The 22724-nt window shown below is 38.5% G+C and overlaps 3 protein-coding genes across 6 annotated transcripts in view; 1 reads left to right on the plus strand and 2 right to left on the minus strand.

Annotated features, from left to right (window-relative positions):
- Nucleotides 1-224: 224 nt before the first annotated feature.
- On the minus strand, nucleotides 225-7640 carry crata (carnitine O-acetyltransferase a). Its single transcript, XM_079870924.1, has 14 exons — nucleotides 7474-7640; nucleotides 6512-6790; nucleotides 6276-6394; nucleotides 5582-5635; nucleotides 5298-5463; nucleotides 4876-5050; nucleotides 4340-4518; nucleotides 2969-3069; nucleotides 2762-2881; nucleotides 2525-2647; nucleotides 2262-2397; nucleotides 1738-1800; nucleotides 1503-1640; nucleotides 225-967 (listed from the first exon to the last, which is right to left on the minus strand). Exons 1-14 carry the CDS (start codon nucleotides 7498-7500, stop codon nucleotides 752-754), a joined length of 1896 nt encoding a protein of 631 aa, XP_079727050.1. The 5' UTR covers nucleotides 7501-7640; the 3' UTR covers nucleotides 225-751.
- Nucleotides 7641-8175: 535 nt separating this feature from the next.
- On the plus strand, nucleotides 8176-17746 carry ptpa (protein phosphatase 2 phosphatase activator). Of its 4 annotated transcripts, none has more exons than XR_013821224.1 (10): nucleotides 8176-8246; nucleotides 9538-9647; nucleotides 10119-10205; nucleotides 10313-10438; nucleotides 10697-10814; nucleotides 12155-12254; nucleotides 12464-12613; nucleotides 12839-12939; nucleotides 14365-14472; nucleotides 16641-17746. XR_013821224.1 is itself a non-coding variant. In XM_079870925.1 (10 exons), exons 1-10 carry the CDS (start codon nucleotides 8222-8224, stop codon nucleotides 16713-16715), a joined length of 975 nt encoding a protein of 324 aa, XP_079727051.1. In that variant the 5' UTR covers nucleotides 8176-8221; the 3' UTR covers nucleotides 16716-17746. The 4 variants fall into 4 exon arrangements, 3 of the variants coding, with proteins under 3 accessions (XP_079727051.1, XP_079727053.1, XP_079727052.1); XM_079870925.1 differs by having other exon boundaries at nucleotides 12464-12588; XM_079870926.1 differs by lacking the exon at nucleotides 8176-8246 and having other exon boundaries at nucleotides 9562-9647; nucleotides 10116-10205; nucleotides 12464-12588.
- Nucleotides 17747-21463: 3717 nt separating this feature from the next.
- Nucleotides 21464-22724, minus strand: part of ier5l (immediate early response 5-like) — a 1570-nt gene continuing 309 nt past the window's right edge. Inside the window, exon 1 of the mRNA XM_079872070.1 lies at nucleotides 21464-22724. This exon is cut by the window's right edge and continues 309 nt beyond it. Within this exon, the coding sequence (XP_079728196.1) occupies nucleotides 21944-22724 (781 nt within the window). The 3' untranslated portion in view covers nucleotides 21464-21943.

A 22724-nucleotide genomic window follows, 5' to 3' on the forward strand; every position in this document is an offset into this window, starting at 1 on the left:
TCCTCTATGCATATGACAATGTCAAGCTGTGAAATTAATGTTTCTCCAATAAGCGTTCCTCTTCTGTGTGCATGTGAGAAAACCATTGCATATATATTTTAAAGATGTCCAGCATTACATTAGATAGGCCCAAAGAATAAAGCAGGAAATTGACAAACATTTTCATACACAAGAACAAATTTTGATTAAAAATCACCTCAGCCAATTCTAAAAAGCATAAATCATGTTATTAAAGACATAATATTTATTAAAAACATGTTAATGCGATTGTGCAAATTTACAACGTTGTACAAAGAACTAAGAGACCAATGCTCTGTAAATGTCACTATTCACATCATAGCATTTAAACGTATTTTTTCTGTATTTGATTACATTTAATATATAATTTACAATTTAAAATCACATGAACAGTTTTAACCACAGGTTTACTATAATGCACATATCGGGTACATTTTCTGTACTGAGAAAACTCAATACAAAGAAAACACAAATCAGCAAAACTTGATTGAAAAACCTTATTGATTTTTTTGTCTGTTTAAACAAACAGAAGCACATAAACATAAAAAAATAAGGATTATTAATTAGTGTCAAGGCGTGTCAAAAACCAAGGGAGTCTAGGCAACTCTGGTCTGAACTGGTCAAATATAAAATAAAAAAAATTCTCTTAAAATTCCTGTCCTCGAGTACTGTGGTAAACTCAAATGTCTTGGCCGAACTGGTCAAAGATCAAGTCTAACTGACACAATCGCCCTTAAAGCTTGGCTTTGGGCGTCTGCTCCAGGAGGGTCTTCATGTCTACCAGAGCGTCCTCCAGACCTTGGGCCAGACGTGCTGCGTTAGTGTCCTGGCAGCTGTTGAAAGCAGAGACTGAGAAGTTAATGTGACTATCCATGGGGTTGTAGCACACGCCATAACCGTCAGGTACCACTGGACCGAAGCACATCACACAGTTTGTTTTAGCTGGCACCTGGGAGAGTAGAGTGGAAAAATAAAAAGTACAATTTAATCTTATGTAAGATTATCCCCCAGTTTCACAGATTAGGTTTAAACCTAGTCCCAGACTAAAATGCATGTTTTAACTGAAAGCAACTTGCACTGACATATCTTAAAATATGTCAAGGCCATTGTTTTGTCTCAAGATGCACAACAGTAATGTTTTTCTAAGGCACATTTAAAAAAGCTACTTAAATGTCCTAATTGAACTAGAGCCTAATCCTGGCTTAATCTAAGCCCTGTTTAAAACCAGGGGTATGAGTTTTAGATGATCTGATGATTTTAGTTTCACAGCAATATCATTTTAGCAGATTTAAAGTGCTATCTATTTCAGTGATCAGTTGATCATCACCAAAAATGTGTACAGTTAATAGTATGGTACTGCTCATCTGCACAGCATGCTGAACACAATGCAAAGAGTTTGTTTTGCAAATAAGCATTTATTTACATGCACTTCAGTTTCATTTGTTACCTCTAGCCCTGGACCGGAGTGCTCTGTTTGGCATTACCTGGCTGGTGGAGAGGTTGAAGTGCAGTGCCACAGCATAAGAGGTATCCATGAATATCTCTGGCAGGGCAGCCAGGTCCTCAATAGCCTGCAATTTCAGTCCGAGCAAATGTCTGTCGATGGCTTGACCTCGGATGGCCTGCAAATCCACGCACAGGATGAAGAATGTGGAATATATTTAGTGCAGATCAATAATGATTGAAACATATTTACATCCCCAGCATGTGTTTACTCACCATGTCTGTGTAAGCTCTGTGTGCTTTAATAGCTTTGTCTAGCAGAGCCACTTTCTCTGTGTTCTGTCCATCAAAATGAGATTGTTACATTTTATTTCATGCCAGATCAAATTTACAAATCCACTTAAAAAAATTTTTTGTTTTATACTGACCATAAAACAGACAAACTAAATACACAGCAAAATATTTTATATAATATTTACACTGATATAAATTACTGTTCAAAAGTTTGGGGTCGGTAAGATTTTTTTAACGCTTTTAAATGTCTCATCACGGCTGCATTTATTTGATCAAACACTAAAACAGTAATACTTAGAAATGTTATTACAATTTAAAATAATTATTTTTTATTTGAATATTGTTTAAATTAAATGGAATATAATCCTGTGATGGATACATTTTCAGCAGAATTATTCATTGAAAAAAAAAAAAAAAAAAAAAAAACCTTACTGACCCACAAATTCTTTTAATGCTAGTGTATGAGAATGTGGATTCAACTCAAATGTGTACTAGAGGTGACGCACATTTTTGGCCGGGTCATCCATGGCCTTGACGAATCTGGCGGAGTCAACTGAGGTTGAGCGTATAGTGTCAGTTCGGCCCAGTCTGAACATGCGGAGAGAAGCGCTCTCATAGGTGGGACAACAGCGCTTGTAAATCCTGAAACAGTGAGTCCGCGAATCAAGCAAATAAACTAAACTGATCATTCATTTCATAATAGTAATAATGTATCAGTTAAGATATAAATATGGGAAATAATATTAATGGCAGTGCTGGTGAGGCTTACCTGTAGTAAGCCAACTGGAGAGCCAACTGAATAAAGGCATCAGGGCTCATCTTCTGCGACTTTGGGAAATCTTTGCCAAAATGGGAGAACACATTGATTTTCATGTCCAAGTCATGAACCATGCTGTAGAGGAGGAGAAGAGAAACTTTCAAGCGTTCAATATTTAGCATACTACCATGTTGTTTTTTCAAAAATGTTGGTGATGAAAAGAGTGAGTGTAATATCTCAGCTTCTCACATGTTCATGTTTTGTTTGGCCTCCTCAATGTCTTTTTTGATCTCTGTTGTGATGTTGAAACGAAGCTTCTGAGGCATACGCAGAGGGACCATTGGGGTACGGACCATCTCCGACTTCTTCCTGTACAAATATAACAAAAAAGTGGTAAATATTAGCTGTGTTAGCCATGGTTACAGTTTTTCCACATTTAACCACTGTTAGTCTTACGTATATTCCACCACATGGTCGATCAGTGACACGATAGGAGGACCCTCAGCGGGGGCATGTTCATAGATCAGTCCACATGTCCCATCCTCTCCAATGATAAACTAGAAACACAACAACAGTATTCAGTATCAGGATCTTGTACTTGATACATTTCTAACATTTGATTTGCCAAAATTACATGCTCATTTAGAGGTTTATAATTTTGTCTAGGTGGTCTACAAGAATAGGTTTACATGATTTAATGTTCAAATAATTCATTATTTTTCTTATAATTTACATTTACGCTCTGTTTTAGTTTCGGGCTTTGAAAAGCCCAATCTGCTCTGATTGGTCAGTCAGCTCCAGTCTGTTGTGACTGGCTCACCGCTTTGAGCGTGTGTCAGAAAAACATTGCCTTTATAACTACCTTTGTTTGAGAACAAGCCAGAGTAGGCAGTAGGCGGGCATTATGCAGATGTGTAACATGGTGACGTAGCTATGTCACAAGCATAATGGCAGGACTATAAAAGAGGCGTTTCAGACTTGAGTTTCTGTTGGAGTGATTAACTCCCTTTGGCGTGGACTTTGTGTCTTGTAACTTTGCAGATTGTTTAAAATTAAAATTCTGTCAGTAATTACTCACCCTCATGTTGTCCCAACCCCGTAAGACTTTCGTTCATCTTCGGAACACAAATGAAGATATTTTTGATGAAATCTGAGAGCTGGCTCACTCCTTCATAGGCTGCTAGGTAATTGATATCTGTCAGCCCAGAAAAGTTAGTAAAGATATTGTTAAAATAGTCCAAGTGACTATGCGCGAGAACTGAGAAGATGACGCAGATGGATGTTTAAAATGGTTCTAAAGTGTGCATTTCCTGGATGTCCGAATCATGAGAAACCAATGAGAAAACGTAAAAAGTGCCTTACCAATGCCGCAAAATGAATGGCTTACCTTTCACACTTTCCCATCAAATGATAGTGAGCGTCTTCTCAGTTCTCGCGCATGCGTCGTGGCGCTTTCATGAACTCACTCAGAGGCCCACACAGAAGAAAATGAATAGTTGAATAAAGTTGTTATTTTTGTGCTCAAAAGTATTCTCATCGCTTGATAAACTTAAGGTTGAGCCACTGTAGTCACTTGGACTATTTTAACGATGTCTTTACTAACTTTTCTGGGCTGGCAGAATGAAATTGCCTAGAAGCCTATGAAGGAGTGAGCCAGCTCTCAGATTTCATAAAAAATATCTTAATTTGTGTTCCGAAGATGAACTAAAGTCTTACGGAGTTGGAACAACATGAGGGTAATTACTGACATAATTTTCATTTTTTGGGTGAACTAACCTCTAACCTAAGTTCTCAGTTAGGGCCCACACACTTCCTCATGGGTCTAACCTGCAATGTTTTGTCGAACCAGCGATTTCCACTGTTCCACCTGCTGCCCCCTCCGTGCAGCATCTGAACTCCAGCTCGGGTGCGGTACATGTCATCAGACGCTCGCGGCAGGGCAGCATCCAGACAGACTGTGAAGATACTCTTCTGAATGGCTCTCACTGACTCTTTATTAGTTTTATCTGAAAGTGACATTAAAAAATTAAGGATCAGCATGGAAAAAACATGAAAAAACAGCTCTATAGAGTAAAGTTATACTCCTTTTTAAGCTAGTTAACTCCTTTTAATAAACTGAAGGTCTGAGGAATCGCATTTATTTGAAAGAAATTTGAAATCTTCTGTTACTTTATAAATATCTTTACTATCATTTTTATGTATCAATTTAATGCATCCTTCCTGAATAAAAGTATTAATTAAAATCATAATGATCCCGAACTTTTAGAACGATAGTGTACAGTATTTTAAATAGTTGATCAAAGTTTTATTTACCAGCACACTAATATGCCCAACTAAAACTAAAACGTGTTAGCAGTGCCCACCCTTAATGAGGTTGTTGTAGGCTTTGCCCCAGCTGTTGCGGTGGTTGGAGGTGAGGATGCCAATAGGCTCTTTGTTGGACTGTAAGGAGGAGTTCCAGATCTTCTCCAGCTGAATGTAGATCTGGTCTACGGTCAGTGGTGTGCCGTCACTGTTGTATACATCCAGCACAAAGAACTACGAGTTTAAAGAATGAGTTAAAAAGACACGTATTGCTGTACGCCATCAAGTAGCAAGTCGAACGGTACAAACAGATCACAAATTCACTGCAGTCCTGGATTCAGAAAAAAAGAAAGAATATATTTTGAATAATTTTTTTTTTCATAGCCAGTAAGAAATCGTTATAGGCTGTAAATTATTTTAATTCACCTACTACTGGAAGTTACATTTGGACCCTGCCTGGAAGTTTGTAACAGGGACTGACCTGAAAGTTGTGCACTACAGTGATATGTGTGGGGGGTCTCTTGTCCAAGGCATAGTTGACCACGTTGTCCCTCTTTGTTCCAGGGATCCGGCAGGACGAGAGCACCTGATAGTACTGGTTCATACAGAGTGGCTTTCCACCCAGATACTCCACTGGCAATGTTTCACTAATCAAAGCGCAAAGACATGATGTCTGACTCTGAACTTCATAAACTCATGAATTTAATCAATAGTAATAGTCATGGTTATCTAAAGCATATACAGGGGAAGGAATGTATGACTTACTTGTCAATCATGCTCTTGAAATCTAAAACCCCAGCGATCAATTTAGCAGCATATCTGTGAAGAACAAAAAATACTTTTTTAAAAGTCATTTTAAACAAGTTTTACATCAACATACTGCCAATAAATTATTCTACTACTAATACTGTAGCATATGCTGTGCCATGTGCCTTTGAATTATATGACTTTTGATATGGACAGAACACACTTTGCTGCTGATCTGTGGCCAGTTTTAGCTGTCATATGTGAAAGCTTTTATTATAGTTGATGTGAGGAGACTGGCTTCAGGCCAGCACTTAACTGAGAGCAACAGTTCTGAATTTGCAAAGCTCAGCTTGGCAAGAGAGGATCAGTCTGTACAAAGGTCACCACAGAGGTAACTGGAAACAACTGCCTCTTTTTGTCAGAGTATAACTTTAATCAGTTTCAGAAATATCTATAAATATATATTTAAATGTTAAAATATAAAAGTGTTTTATATTTTATACTGTTTTAGAAGTAAAATATATGAATTAATTAATAAAATCACTGTATGACTTAGTTTAATTTTTAGTATTATTATTTTTATTTAAAAAACTATGTGTAGGCAGATAACAGCACACATTTAGTTTTAAAGGACACAGTTTTGAACAACTAAAGGTCATGTGTTAAAATTAGTCGACACTTCCTGTGATATCTGAATCCACACTGGTCTGACCTCATTTGGCCTTGACGGTCACTGAACACCATTCGGGGAAGGACGACCCCAGGACTCGAATGGACAACAACAGGCATCCGATAGTCTAGATAGGCTGTTTGTAACCACCAGTCAGAGAGCTAGAAGTGGAAATGATAGAGAGACAATACGAGATAATAAGAAGGAAGCCCTTGAAAAGAGCAAGCCTGCCCCATCACACAGGGCTCCTGAAAAAGCATCACCTAACAAGTTTTTACCCAATTATCCATCTTCTTTGCTCGTTGTTCCAGGCCTTTCTGAAGTCTCTCTCCTACACTGCCCGGCTTCTGGAACTCCTCCAGCAGCTGCCGGGTGTGATTCAGCTCCTCCGGGTCCACGATGGGATCCAGGGCAGCCAGATAGCGATCGCATGTTTGTTTCAGGGGTGGCACTGGAAGCTTAGGCAGACCCTCCTGATGGGCCAAGTAGCGACCGGTGATCCGTGTCACTGACACTGGTTTTACCAGGCCGCAGGGTTTCACCATGCCAGCCTTGACCTAAAAATATTCCAGATGATACAACAGCGACTGCATTATATCATACAACATAAGGATACATAGAAAATACAGATCTTTTTCGTTCTTGATGACTGACATGTTTATAGCTAAATTAAAAAAATGTTTTATCTATTTCGCCTTATATGATTATATATAATATATTATAATAATATGATACTTTGGCATTAGTCTCAGCCAAGATTTTTTTTAAGATATTATCATAATAGTACCTAAACTTGTCCTATTAAATAACACAAATGCACATTAACAAGCTAATCTAGTCCTACATTTATAAATAACTGGTTTACTGTAATAATCAAATATACACATGAGTCAACATTGCACATGACTGCCAGCAATATAACATGCAATAAGACTGCTGCGCCTGTCTTTTACAAACTAAATAGCTTTATTAGAGACCATGTACACATTCACACGATGTGTTAGGTACCTGCATTAAGTATTAAAGAATCTGTCAGTGAACATTGTTTTCTTATCACTGCCATGAACGATGATGTGCACTTCCTACTGCCTTAGCACTGCCGCTATCTAACCATAAACAACCTGCATGTCAGTAAAACACTCCTCATTACACGCCGCTCAGACTGTCAGCTACCCTTGTTTATGTCACGTAAAAGAGCAGACTATGTATAAAAACGGGGACATATTAATTGCTTACTCACCATCGTTCTGGCAAGAATGCCTAACATAACTGAAGTTCACTAAAACGCCCCCAAATCAAGGCCTGATAGGAGGGACAGAAGCGGTCAGAGTCCACTGAACGAGAGCGCAGTCAGAAAACCCCTGAGCGCCACCATCACTGCTGCGCTGCTCCACTCCACCGCTAGACGGCGCGCGAGGGACCAAAACACACTGCAAGCCCAGCCCCGCTGCGTCATCATCTCTCTACTTTTGATTGATAATCCGATGCATTTTATTAATGCAAATAAAAAATGTCTTTAATTGATTGTTAAAATCTTTTAGAACTAAGTTTCACATCCATAAGACAAATTTGCACACTCCAAAGTCCACTTCTTTTTTTTTTTATTCCTAACAGTATTTTTTTAACTAGCCTACACAATGTTTTAAGGCACAACTCTACTGAAAATGTATGCGACAATGCAACATTCAAATATTTTGTACTGGTGCTATTTTTATTGTATTTTTTATTACAATGTACATATATTGAATTGTACTTGTATGTAAATAATAAACAATCATACATCACAAATAACAAACGATATAAATACGTAAGTTGATTCCAACATTTTAAATCGTAAATTTACATATTATGCATGTTACAAAAATACATTAGTTGCAGTAATAATCTTTCTCACAACAATTTACATTCGCTGATTAAGTTTAAAAAATATTTTACGCGAAACTGCGGGTGAGAGTTGAAGGGTCGTGTTTTCATGTTCAACAGTAAACATGGCGGAGACTGAGCAGTCGTCAGGTAATTCACATCAATCAAATATTCATTTAATCACGGATAATTCAGAAGCGAAGATACCAATAATATCAAGACTATTATATATGTTGTTGTTCAGTACCTGAAGCGGTGAAAGGGACGTGCGCGTGTGCAGAAAAACGCTTAGTTGTGTCTCGCCGCGCCTCATGTTGTGAATCCATGAGAGTCTGACAGATCTGCGACGTGCACATATATATGTTATTACGCATTATGTGCGATCATATGACCCGAGGTTATTATTTATTTGCAATATTAATTTACTTAGAATGCTGTTTGATATATATTTAGCGAAAATAATGGGCCTAGATGTTGAACACATTTAGTTTCAAAGTTGGTTAACCCATCTGTAAAAATAAAGAGAAGCATCAGCATTAGTAGGTGTTTTTTATTTTTTTTTAAGTGCAGCCTGTTGTTATTTTCAGATATGTTTGTGTATAATGTGATGGGGAAACTGACAGTATATTCTGGGAAATTGAGGGAATAAACTTATATTTAAAGGGGATTTATTATATCTGGTTAGAGAATTATGAGCATTTTCCTCTTTAGGACAGTGATATAGACTCATGTTTCCTGAGCAGAACCGGCTGAGGTCTTTCAGATTTAGGTACACCCATAGACTACATTGTATACTATCCTTTAGGGTAAAAAAACCCAACTAAGTTTCTATTTGTGTAAGTTTAATTATTATAAGGGAGGTTTGTTGTAAGTGGCTGCTGTTCCTTTATTCTCCCACTATTCTTCGTAATTAAGCGGAAATATGTGTATGGAAATTAATAGTAAATGAAATACTTGGAAATTAAAATGAAATAAGTCAGTATGCCAAAAAGGGTCAAGCCACACAACCTTGTGTTTGTTCAGACATTGTTATTAGACATTTATTTCGATATCTTTAGTTTATTTTTACCCCAGCATTTACACACTTTGAAGTGTGCTGTTCATTGGCACACAAAGTCATGAAGTGCACTTATCAACCCACAAGAAGAACCCATTTTCAACTGCCAGTGTGTAATTAATGGTTACAGTCAATGCATTACATTAGAGGCTCTCATCCAGAGTGACTTTAGCTGTATGTGTGAGACTACCATTAACATTGATGCAGAAGGGGCTTTAGTCTAGACGACAAAAACACAATCAAAACGTGGGTCAGAACCTGTGGAATGAGTCAATGTTTAGCAGCAATGCATGTGTGATTTTAGTTTTATTAGTTGTATCAATAATATAGTATACTTTGACTCTAAAATTGTGTTCTTCATCATATTTGTTGTCGCTTGCACAGGCTCCTCCCACGAGGATGACAAGCCTCCCAGTCCTGTCAGTTTCAACTTCATAGTGCCAAAGAAGGAGATCAGCATGGTGCCTGATATGGGAAAATGGAAAAGATCACAGGTATGTTGTACAACCCACTATGAGACATTGCTACACTGAGAGATGGAAATATAGCTCACTTTCAGTCTCTTTCCCTCGTATCCCTAGAGTTTAAAGATAATAATAGGAAGCTCTGTTGTTGACGCACTTTTTCTTGTGCGGCATTACATTTTAGTTCTAAACATAATAATCATGAGAACCTCTGCATACACTACTCCCATTAAAGGTATGTTTCCTCCTTAGAAATGTTTAAAAATACAGAAATGAAAAACACTGGCCTAGAAAGAGCGCTTTTATTCTAAAGTCAATAGGTCACTGACTCATAGTGGCAGTCTTGTTGAAATCACACAACCAAACGAATGATTTTAAGTTCGAGTTACTAACCTTTGATTATATAGTGTGTTTAATACTCATGGTGCTTCTCAAAACGTGAAAGCACATCTAAACAAATATTTACATTTATTTGAGCAAGTTTCTGTTTTGTGTAAGTAGGCGTACGCAGACTACATGGGATTCATTCTGACCTTGAATGAGGGTGTGAAGGGAAAGAAATTTACATGTGAATACCAAGTGTCTGAGGTGGGTCACTATCCTGCTCCTCTCAAAACTGCTGTGTGTGTATCTGTGTGTAACAGATGATATATATGCTCATAGAAATGTGCTTGCATACTCTTCTTTGATATTAGACAGTGGAGAAGTTGCTTGCGATGTTGGGAACATTAGATCGCTGGATTGATGAGACGCCACCTGTAGACCAGCCTTCTCGCTTCGGCAATAAAGCTTACCGCTCATGGTATGCCAAACTGGAGCAGGTGAGCACTCGTATGAAATCAGAAATGTTGACCATCAAACTGTTTTAACTTAATCACAGTGCCTTCAGAAAGTATTAATGCCCATTTGATTATTTCTTGTTCTCTTGTGTTTATGTAAATTCATATCGAACTTCTCAGGGCAGTATTTGAATTGGTCAAGGGAAATGCTTTTTCATGGCATTGTATAATTTGTTCTGTTTTGTATTTCAGGGCAGTTGTCTTGAGGTTAAATGATGTAAAAGTGTTTTGTGTGTGCAGGACGCAGAGACACTGGTCATGGCCATTCTGCCGTCAGACCGTCATGATGCTGCTCCAGAGATAGCCGTGTACCTAAAGGAGTCTGTAGGCAACTCCACCAGGATTGACTATGGCACAGGTCTGTGTTTATTGTTATTGCGTTTCTTATATGTTTGTGTGTGTATGTTTCTCCATAGTTGTCTTTGAAGAGAAATTATGTCTGAGCTTTTCGCACTTTAATCTATTACTCCTTAGTAAATTCAACTGTCACAGAGAGAATAATAAGGACCAAAGCGTGAACTATACTTATTTTTTACCTGGGAAATGTCTCCTGTTAAATGGACATTTTCACAGACTGTATTGACGTGTTTTCACAGTTATTAACATCGTGAATATAGGGTGCTTATTATTTTATAATTACCAATTCAACTTTATATTAACTGGCTTTCTGTTAATACAATACAGTGATTGACAACCGTCTGTGGTCTCCCAGTGGTTTGCGTTGTTGTCAGTTAAGTGATTAATTTACACCAAAACAAAAGATAACTTGTATGCCTTCATCACCGAAAACAATATTTGTCTTAAATTTCATATTGAACTCAGACAGGCTCATTTCTGTCAGTTCTTTTTCTTGAATTGGAATGTGTGCAAAGGATTGTGGGTGATTGAAGGACACAAAGAAAACACTTGATGCATCCTTCAAAATGAGCTGGCCTTCATCGGCGCTTGATGACGTGGCAGCCGAGAAATGCAGCCTTCCGTTTGAAAAGCACCCGTGTATATACGTTTTTTATTTTCATTTTTAAATTTTTAAATTGAATGTACATTTTTAACACTATTGCCTGATTTTACAGACAAAAAGCCATTCCCAGACTAGAATGCATGTTTGAGCTGGTTTAACTGAAAGCAACTTGCACTGGCATATCTTAAAATATATCAGTGCCATTGTTTTGTCTCAAGATGCACAACAGTAATGTTCTTTTCTAAGGCATGTTTATAAAAGCTATTTAAATGCCTAATTGAACTAGAGCCTAATCCTGGCTTAATCTAAGCCATGTCTGTGAAACCAGGCCTATGCTTAGTTAACCTAAACTAGTTAATGCTACTGTGTGAGTGTTTCTAATACAATTGTTGATGAAGTGATGAAATTTGACATCTTCCTCTCTCATTTTTATCTCATCATCTCAATATATTTTTCCTCTTTTTTTTTTTTTTTTAGAGTTGAAACTCTATGGGTTTTGCTATTGGAGCAAATGGGAACGCAAATAATTATCTTTGTTATAGTTACCTCAGAAATGTAAAAAGCGTCCATTATGTATCCATGAAAGTGTCCAAGTATTGATTTAATGTAGTTTTTCCCAATCCCCACTAGAGGGCGCTGTTGAAACACTGTTGATAGCTTAACGTGATTCAGATACTGATTTCAATTATTACAAACCTTAAATACACAAAACAGTCCTAACATGTTTCTGTGTGCAGGTCATGAGGCTGCATTTGCTGCGTTCCTCTGCTGTCTTTGCAAGGTGGGAGCTCTGCGCATGGAGGACCAGCTGGCCATCGTATTTAGAGTTTTTGACAAGTTAGTGGTTCTTCTTATTGCTTCACTTCTGATTTTGAATATAACCTTTCATTGTTCTCAGGTTAGATCTGCAACTTCACTAAACAAGTTTGCACTTTACTGCACACTAAATGTCAACAAAATTGTGTCAGTGTATTTTACAGTTGTGCTTTGTGGTTGATGGTGTGAAGAACTCATTTGCATCAAGCATTTTGATCTTATCGGTGTAGGTATCTGCTAGTGATGCGCAAACTGCAGAAGACGTATAGGATGGAGCCGGCTGGGAGTCAGGGTGTGTGGGGCCTTGACGACTTTCAGTTTCTCCCCTTCATATGGGGGAGCGCACAGCTCATAGGTAACGGCTCCGTCTTCGTTGCCAGGTTTGGCTCTTATTCTGTAATGTTTAGCATGAATTGTTTCCTGGCGGGAGATGCTGCCTTGTTTAGTCTTTAACAAGACCAAGCTCAGCTATTTGTTAGACCTATACAGTTATATTTTGCTTATTTTTTAATAATAATAATTGTTGCATGCAATGACAACCATGGAGACACCTAGTGGTCACACTAAGTTACTGTCCGGTGTGTCTGTTCATCTATTGTCTGCAGACCACCCAACCCTGGAGCCCCGACACTTTTTGGAGGAGAAGGCTGTAAACGAGTACCACCAAGACTACATGTTTCTGGAGTGCATTAAATTCATCAATGAGGTGTGTGTCATCTAGCATCTGGTCGTGTTTTGGGCGTGAGATGGCCATTTTTCATTTCATTTTCATTTTGTTGGGAGGATGAAATTTTGTTCACACACAAACAGTAATTCATACGTTCCATTCATGTAAATACTTACAATATATAGTTTAAATCTCTCTCTCTCTCTCTCTCTCTCTCTCTCTCTCTCGCTCTCTCTCTCTCTCTCTCTCTCTCTCTCTCTCTCTCTCTCAGGGAGGTTGTATTTGGACTCCACTCACATGAGTCATTTCCTTCCTTCCCTGCACGTTGTTGTGAATCACTCCTAAGGCCCCTAGGGCCCACCCCCTCCTTTCTCTTTCTTTTCCTCTCTCTCTCTCTCTCTCTCCTTCCTTCTCTCTATTCCTCTGTTAGGGGCTAGTAGGTCTCTGGAAAGTCCGGCTTGACGAGAGCAGTGTGTGTGTGGAGTAAAGCCACACAGCACTGCCATTCATAAAGTGCTCTTTCCCAAGGGCAGCCCACCAGCCCCTCTCTCTCATAAACTCTCATGAATAGGCCTCATAGTACAGTGACTTGATGACGATAGGTTAATTACCACCAGTACAGAAGACTTCATAATCTTTTGATAATATTCTCTTTAATTCTATTATTATTTTGCTTAATTTACACACATAAACTACTGTTCAAAAGTTTGGGGTCAGTACGATTTTTCTTAATAAATAAATATTTTTATTCGGCAAGTATGCGTTAAATTGATCAAAAGTGACAGTAAAGACTGTTATAATGTTACAAAATATTTCAAATAAATGTTGTTCTATTGAACTTTCTATTCACCAGAAGGATCATGTGACAACTAATCACGTGACCAACTTTGCAATCACAGAAATAAATAATTTGAATATTTTGAGTTATTTACAAGTGTAATAATATTTCACAATGTAACTGTTTTACTGTAACCATTTTATTACATTTTATTAAATGCAGCCTTGGTGAGCATAAAAGACTACTTTCCAAAACATTTTAAAAAATCTTGCTGACCTCAAACGTTTGAACAGTAATGCATGTTTTTTGTTTTTTTTTATTATATCATTTTTGTTTGTTTAGTGTTTTGCTAATATTAGTGCTAAATTCTGTTTGATAATCTTTCTAGTAACACTTATATTTCTACAATTATTTTGACTATCTTTGCCCCTTTTTTGTCCGGTCTGTGATCAACAGACACAAGTACTTCCCACAGTTAAAAGTGAAATTCAAGTATCTTATTCTAAGCAGTCTTGTCAGGTTTCCATACACCTCAAATGAATCACATTTAAACATCTCTGATGTCTCTGAAATGTTTGTGCATTTCAAAATGCTCCATTAAATCGAGCTTTAATGTTGCTGATTGTACATTATATCGTAAGATTACCATCATCTCCTTAATCACTATGAATATTGTCTGTCTTTAGATGAAAACAGGCCCTTTTGCAGAGCACTCAAATCAGCTTTGGAACATCAGCGCTGTTCCTTCTTGGTCCAAAGTCAATCAAGGTCTCATACGAATGTATAAAGCAGAAGTAAGTATCATGCTATTGTAAACACTAATACATGTCGGGAGTTTTTGATGTTGTAATATATTTAACTTGGTGTGATACTGATTCCTTATCTAGAGTGTGTAAATTGTACTTTTTTTTTTTTTTTATCATAACAGAAAAAATATGAAAAAACATTATACAGTCTTCATGGGACATTTATAAATGAGTCATTATAAATGCCAAGCCATAGATTCTCAGTTGTTCTGTGAAGTTTTAAGACCGGAGCTGAAAGAGTTAATAGGGCAAGCATTTGTGTTCGAGGGGAAGAACCGCGTGCCCCACCCCCTCCTCCAAAGCCCACATCCTGTGTTGTTCAGAAGACGCTGGTGCTCCCTCCTCCTCCTCTCCTCTCAGCACAGAGCAAAGCTGAGGGGCCAGTCTGTCTGCAAATTCCCCTCCTCCTTCTCTCTCTCTCTCTCTCTCTCTCTCTGTCTTCCCCACCCCCGTATATATCACACTCTCGTTCTCTCTTTGACTCCGTCAGCCTGGGACTCATGACTGTTACTGATGTCTTTCAAGTTAAATGCTAAGAGAGTATGAAAGCTATTCATATGGAAGTTTTATATATGAAAGGTTTTAATTCTGTTTCTGAGCGACATTCCAATGTGCTTTTGTCTCAATTTCACTTTTTTCTACATTGAAATACATGAGAGGCTTTTCCATCTCGTCTCCTTTGGCCTTGCGTGTAGTTTGAAGATCTTATACACTTCATAGTCAATCCTAGACTTTTATTCAGCAAGCGTGCATTAAACTGATCAAAAGTGACAGTAAAGACTTGTAGGGCTGCCCCCAACTAAAGATTTTCCTAGCTGACTGTTAGTCGTTCATTTAAGCCATCAGTCGATTAGTCGGGGTAAACCATAATGAGTATTTAAAATATAAATTAAGTGCTCACGCGTGCGCATAAAACTTGCTACAGTGACAAAAATTGCATGAACTTTTCTGAGATCAGAACGCAAACAAAATAAATACCCTATAATATAAATAACAGCCTTATCTTTAAAAAAAGAAAATGTAGGATATAAATTATTAACAAGCAAATAAATATACAACAAACTGAAACACTTGATAGAGAAATATCAGTGCGAATATAATCAGACAGACACGTAGCCTTAACATCGAATGAAAACTTCATTCGTTTTTCAGAGGTCAGAACACATTAAATAAACATTAAGCCTATATAAAAACAAATAAATAAATAGCAGCAAACTGAAACACTACAACAATAGATGGACAATTAGGCTATATCTGACTCACCGTTACTCCAATCTCAGTCTTCTCGTATTATGAGAAAGGGACACAAGTTTGTCTTATCACCAGCTTTTGAGAAGATGCGCTCCAATGGCGTGGAAATGGAAGTTCGGTTAAACATGTCACGCATTAAGCGCGTTCACCGTGAACACTTGGACATGCGCCTACTATTAGCGCACATTTGTCTAGGTTAACGTAACGATAGAGCGAGCGGCCATGTGAAGTGCTATAGGCTACTACTTGCATGTTTTATATGATAAGACATGTTTGGGGTCGTACGTCATCTTTTTTTTGGTCATTCTTTACCATCTCGAAACGTTCCACAATACTTTGGATTTTCTGCCTGAAATATTACCTCGTGGACCAGCCGTGTTAACACTCAGTCACTGCGTGACTTTGCCCCTTCCTGTGGAGTTTATTTCTGCGACTAACCGACTGATTCAAATTTAGACGACCAAGCCTCTTCTTGTCGACTAACCTTTAGTCGACTATTAAAGCCCTAAAGACTTGTAATGTTAAAAAAGATTTCTATCAAAATCAGCATATTAGAATGATTTCTGACGGATCATGTGATAGAAGATACGAAACACTTCTTTTAAATTGTGATAATATTTTACAGTATTACTGTTAATTCTGTATTTTTGATTAAATAAATGCAGCCTTGGTGAGCATAAAGGACTTCTTTCAAAAACATGAAAAAAATCTTACTGACCCCACACTTTTGAACAGTAATGCGTGTGTGTGTGTGTGTGTGTGTGTGGAAATATACCTTTGTATATTTCTAGTTTTATTCTGTTCGGACACCATGGCATTAGACATTTTGAAAGCTAGTAAATCTGTTCTCTTGCTTGTATAGTTGATTGATACTAGTTAACTCTTTCTCTGTCGCCCTCTCACAGTGTCTAGAAAAATTCCCTGTCATCCAGCATTTCAAGTTTGGCAGCCTGCTCTCCATCCAGCCAGTTAAACCATGAGAGACAACAGAAAGAATTCGCACCTTGTCAGAGAGTACAACCAAAACTCTGTCTATGGACGAAAGCGCTTCAGTTCCATGTTAACAGACCTTAGTATGCATTCTCTTCAGCAGAGGTGCTTGGTCTTAATCCTGCAGATCTACTTCTCCTAGAGAGTTCAGTCCCAAAGCTGCTCGAATACATCCTATCCTCAAATTTTTATGTGAACAAGAAGACCTTGATCATCTGGTTTAGGAGTAGATGAGTTGATTTGAACTAAACTCTGCAGGACAGTAGATCTGATCAGCCCTGCTCTTCACAATCTACTAGTTGTGCATATGAAATCCCACTTCTGATATTCCTCCTAGTGATGCAATTTGTCTTTATGGTTTTATTTATCTATTCCCTGCAAGCAGGAAGTTGAACTGCTACTAAGACACCTGCAGTTATGCACATATACATTTTCATCTGGATTGGCATTTATATTTATTTATGTGTATATAAAGAACAGAGCTTGTCACAATGAACGGTTGAAGGCTTGATTTTGGTTTAATGGATTCCATTTCCTGTGTGCAAAGACCTGAAGAACAATGTGTGTTTGTGTGTGTGTGCGGGTGTTTGTGAGTTTGTGGAGCATCAGTGTCTCAAAAGGCACTTTTTGAGTCACTTGCTGTTCAGTTATCAAAGATCACTGAGGTATGTGTTTGCTGTGAATGGTTTTGGCAAGTGTCATTTTTCATATGTAAGACATTTATAAGTTGTCAACCACTTAAGTTTTACATTTTTGCATTTTTGGCTGTGCTTATTTCTTTCTTTTTCATTGAACTGAAAATAGGACAAGTAATTGGTGTGTAAAATGTCAGAAAGACTTAACCCGTATAGTTTGTAAACAGCCACATGTAGCTAATACCATAGTCTTCCGTTTGCTAAAGTAAAGCAATGAATGTGGCTCCACCCGTTTGGCATTATGCTAAATCAGTGAAGCTTTTTTGATTTCTAAACTTTATTCTGTGTAAATAAATGGTTTCAGTTTGCTTCATAACCAACAAAGAGAGGCAGTATCATTTATTGAACAGGGTACAGTCTGCAAGTTAAAATGACTGAAATAGTGCAAAGCTTTTGTTACTCAAATGCAGTAAATGTTTATGCTGTTAGAACCAGGCGAAACATCTATGGGCACAAATATAATTTATCCTTCACAGAGTAAGTATTCGTTGTTCTGCACACTAGCACACTTTCAATCTAAAGCACACTTTAGATTGATTAACTGAAATTCTTCTGGATTGAGAATGAAGTCATTTTGAAATGAGAGGCACGTTAAAACAGAGTATTTAGTCCTGGGCTACTTTTCTGTTTTAAACCAACCAGCTTTTTTGTTTATCATGGGTTAATATGGAACTAACAGACCTGGACTTCCTTTCCTAAAAGCTTTGTAGGCCTAAGTAGATCATGCAAACCAATGGTCTCAAGATCTACTTTACGATGCTTCTAGGAAATACAGCCCTAACTGTAATGTTACAAAATCATCCCTTTAGTTTGGATGCCAGTAGCTGGTTGCAACAAACCCTTTAAATTAAGAAACTTTGTGACAATTCATTTATAATAATAACTAAGGGTCTGCTTAGTTTAAGGGGTTTGTTGCAATCGGTATCAAATTTGTCAAAATCTGCCATTGTCATCAAATTGGCTTTTTGAGTTACTAGTATTTAATAAAGAAATGTCTTCTAATTTTTGAGATGCAATGGAACTACCGGGTTAATAATGGGACATAACACTCGATGTTTATCTGCTTCCTAACCACCACAATTAAGTTGTAAGTGAATTACTAACATTGTGACTTCTAATAGTAGAGGGTTAAAAATGTGTGAATTAGGTTTCTTTTCCTCGTTAAAATATACAGTTGACTGAACTTCAGAGTAGTTTCAGCAGTGTCCTGTTATGTGAAATGCTACAATTCATTTAAAACGGATATATCATTCAAATAAAAGGTTTCATTGCCTCATGTATAAAGAAAAAGATATGTAGAGTTTTATGATTTTGGGGTAAATGGTTATTGATATACATGTGTATTTTAACATGAATCTTGATGTTGAATTAAAAAAACAAAATATGGACATGGTTTTATTTCAACACTGGTGTATTTATGTAATTTTTCTGAAGCAAATTAGATTCTTTTGAGTTTTTTTTATATACAAAGTGCTACACAAGACCTACACGCAGAACAGGCCGATTCACATTCTTTATTTTTTAGTTGAGTCATTTTCAGTGGTTGGCAAATTCGGCATCTGCCCAGTCACTTTAGTCCAGTCGCCCCACTGTGACAGTTATTGACATGAACTCATGTCGAATTTACCCAACACCCATCCGCATCCCCCGTTTCTATTCAGTTGCATTCACGCAGGCTCCACTGCTGAGTTCAACAGGCGCAGTTGAGATAAGATAAGATTAAAGTAGTGCCTTTTGTCTTCAATAACATTTGATGTTACCACTGAGCCCGTTTCACAAGGAGAGTGTAAACAGAGGCCCATTTAGTATATGTATCACGTCTACCGGCTAATGAAACACGTGCTATCTATGTGGAAGATTCTGTGTGCGTGTATAATTGACAGCGCATGGATCCTTCCATCACGTAAAATGAGCAAATCTGCATTCGTTTCGTGCGCGCGCTCTCCATGGCAGCGTTCCCCGCGTCTGCCACGCGGAGGAGCTCGCCACACACCACAGACTATGTAGTAGTAGCCTACATCGGCTGTCAAAAAATTAAACCAATATACAAACGGTCTTTTTATAAAAAAATAGATTTGGTAACGTTAGCACTGACACATTTCCCCTAATATGAGCCTATTCAGAACAAACCAAACAAACAAACGGGTTCAAATATAACTTACACACTCATTAAGCCGACATCTAATTAACCTTGTTGAATCATTCAGTTATTTCTAAGACGTGTCCGTCGCATTACAAAACAAGCTACAACGTATTTGAACGGTTTTAAACGCCTCGTCGTAATGTAGTACAAGCTACCGCGCGACCGAATTACCTGCATTTTAGCGACATTTAAGCATGCGCGAAACAGCTATATTCGTCGAAAACAGCTAAGACAACGACCTGACAATAGCCTATGCATGTTGGACGTTGATGTGTCGGGTGTACTGCGGTGGGGTATCTCAGATTGAGAGGAGTCGAGAGGTTTCGGCTAGAGATGAGAGAGGGAGAGAGAGAGAGACCAGGGAGGGGAGGGGTGGAGGGGGTTGCAGGGAGCAGCGGATTCGAGGTCAGCCCAAAGTGCCGCTACATAGGCGCTCTAATACCTTCATTCATTGATTTTGAAGAACACCACCATGTGGCATACAGAAGAGATAACAGTCTGCAAGTTTAGCGAGAGTTTCTGGCTAAAAAGTGCGCGCGCCTTGAACACAGTGCCCACCAATAAGACGTGACGCGTTTGTCAGGCAAAAGTTTGCTTTTATGGGTAATGGTCTTTGCATGCGAAACCCTCGTTTTAAATGTAGGCTTTACTATATTGTGTGCTTTGTTTTATTCTATCTATGGTGCGTAAGATATACCTATAATTTCCCTTTTCGTTAGTTGTTTTATTCGTGGCCTACAGGTGACAGTTCAATATCCCACAGGTAGCCTAATGGCAAATAGGCTTGGCTATCTAAAATTGAATTTCAGCTGATATAAAACAGGTAAACAATGCTGAGAACATTTATTTAGTTTCTAAAATCGTATGCACAGTTGTTGCCAGTTTGGAGAGCAATTGAGTGAAATAATTTTTGTTTGGCCTTGATTAGAAATTTAACTAACATTAGTGAAGTAGCCTGTGGAAAATTGGCAAATGTATAGGCTAATGATTTGCTGTGGATATGGTATATGAGATTTATTATATATCGAGATTTATTTAAGATTTCTGTATTGCTTTGAGTCAAGCTCACTATCACCAGATGAGGCCTAAATGTTAGCTTAATTGGACACTCTTGGTTCATCAAAAGATACACAAAAAGAGGCAATGCAAGTAAGTTTCATTTTTTATTAAGGTTATAAATTTTAAACAAATACTTTCTAAAACAGTTTTACCCGGTGATATACAATTTAATATGCACAAAAATACAAGAATACCAACAAAATATGGAGAATACGTCTGAAAACGTCTTTAATTCAGTACACATAGTGCTTATATAATGTGAGGACGTATGGCTAATTTATGAGATTGCCTTTTTAGAACAAAAGGTCTAAGTTTGTAGAAAATAAAATCAAACCCACAAAACCAAGCAAATGCTGGCATTATGAATTACTGTGAAGGCTTTAACTTTTTCTGAGAGTAAGGGGGCAGGAAATGGCTAATGCTGGAGACTTGGTTAGTCAACAAAAATACCTGGCTGGCAGATTAAATCACGGCGTGCATTATGGGAGTTGTAGTGTTAATTAATGGCCCCAACTTTCAGTGTTGATGAGGTGACTGGCATAGGCGAACTACAAACACACTCAGAGGAACTGGAGCTGTAGGTCAGTCAGTGCAGTCAACAAAACGCACCAGTCCTCGCCACTTTCAACAGAACAATTCATAATACAGAAAACAACAAACTCAGACAGGGAGGGGGTTCATATATTGCACCTTCATTAGCCTACTTGATTGCCCTGTATGATATTACAGAATGTAGTCTGTTGAAGCCAGTCCTCTTCCTGTAGCTCTACGTTAACAACAACACGAGCTCAGATATATAGTCTTGTAGTAGTAGCCTGTTCTACTGGTAAACTGGTAGTCGTTAAAATGTTAGAAAATATGACACGACTGCTTAAAGTGTTTTGTGTGAGAAATAAGCGTGCAGTGGGTAGGCTTCTCCGTTTGCAGCCTGTTATTCCCAACATTACATGACTAGTAATGTTATTTTACAATACATCTTTGTGAAAGTTCCTGGGAAGGGGAGAGAAAAGAGAAACAATCCACGAGCGACACATTCAGAGACTTTCCATGTTTGTGGCCATAGCTAGCAGTCTGCGTTGGGTTTAAGGCAACGAAATTCAACTTCGTATTAAAACGTTTGCTGTAATATCGACATTTGTTTTAAAGGACAGGACATCACAAGTGGTAGGCTACAACCACTGTCCGCCACCCCCACTGAAACGAAACTAAAAACAAACCAAATAAAAAAACGCTTAAATAACTTTGCTGCAAAAATAAAAGTCAATTTGTCTTAGACTCTGTACAATTTCATAAAGTATCTGTATTCGCATTAACCACAGAGTCAAAAGGCTACAATAGCTCTCGTCCAAGCCCCTAAACTCGCCAGGGCTTGTTTGCTACAGAACTGTCCGTTTAAGGCTTGCTCCAAGTCCGCTTGTCTGCTCACCAGTCCCGTAAACCCCGAGCCGAAGATCGAGATGAGGTTGGAAATGTTCGACGTGTCCAAATGCTCCGTGCACACGTATGAAGAGTCCTCGAATTTCGCTCTTTTGCACGGCGTAAAATCCGGCACCTCCTCGATCTCGGACACGTAGTAACCAAAGTCAAGCTTGCGTTTCTTGGCTGGGCTCTGTGCGCCCTGGCAGCATTGTTGGAGCGAAGCGCAGCAGTCCTGATGCAAATACCCGTTCTCTACTGTGGTAACGACATGCGTGTCCAAATCGAGCACTGTAGTTTTGTTGCAGTGCATGTTGTTTACCGGCGAAAAGTCACAGTTGGAAACGGGGTAGGCTTCCGCGCAGCAGCTGCGGTAGAACGAGGGATCCGGAGCTTTGCAGACCTCTTCGTTTTGGAGAGCCATGGGCACCGAGCAGGCGCTGCTGGGCTGGATGTGCTGCACCGGAGGAGCCTGGTGACTGACGGGCAAGAGCGCGCCGCAGAGGCTCGCCGACTCGCTCGCGCTGCCGCAGCAGTCCCCCGTCTGCTCCTCGCAGTCCTCCATCAAATCGAGCGGGTTCAGCTCCTGGATCTCGTTGCAGACGGTCATCACCTCCTCGTACTGCTGCATCCTGTAGATCTCGGCGTACTTCTCGTTCATGTAGACTTGCCTGGCGTTCCTCAGT

The sequence above is a fragment of the Squalius cephalus genome, assembly GCF_949319135.1.
Source record: "Squalius cephalus genome assembly, chromosome: 5".
NCBI lineage: Eukaryota > Metazoa > Chordata > Actinopteri > Cypriniformes > Leuciscidae > Squalius > Squalius cephalus.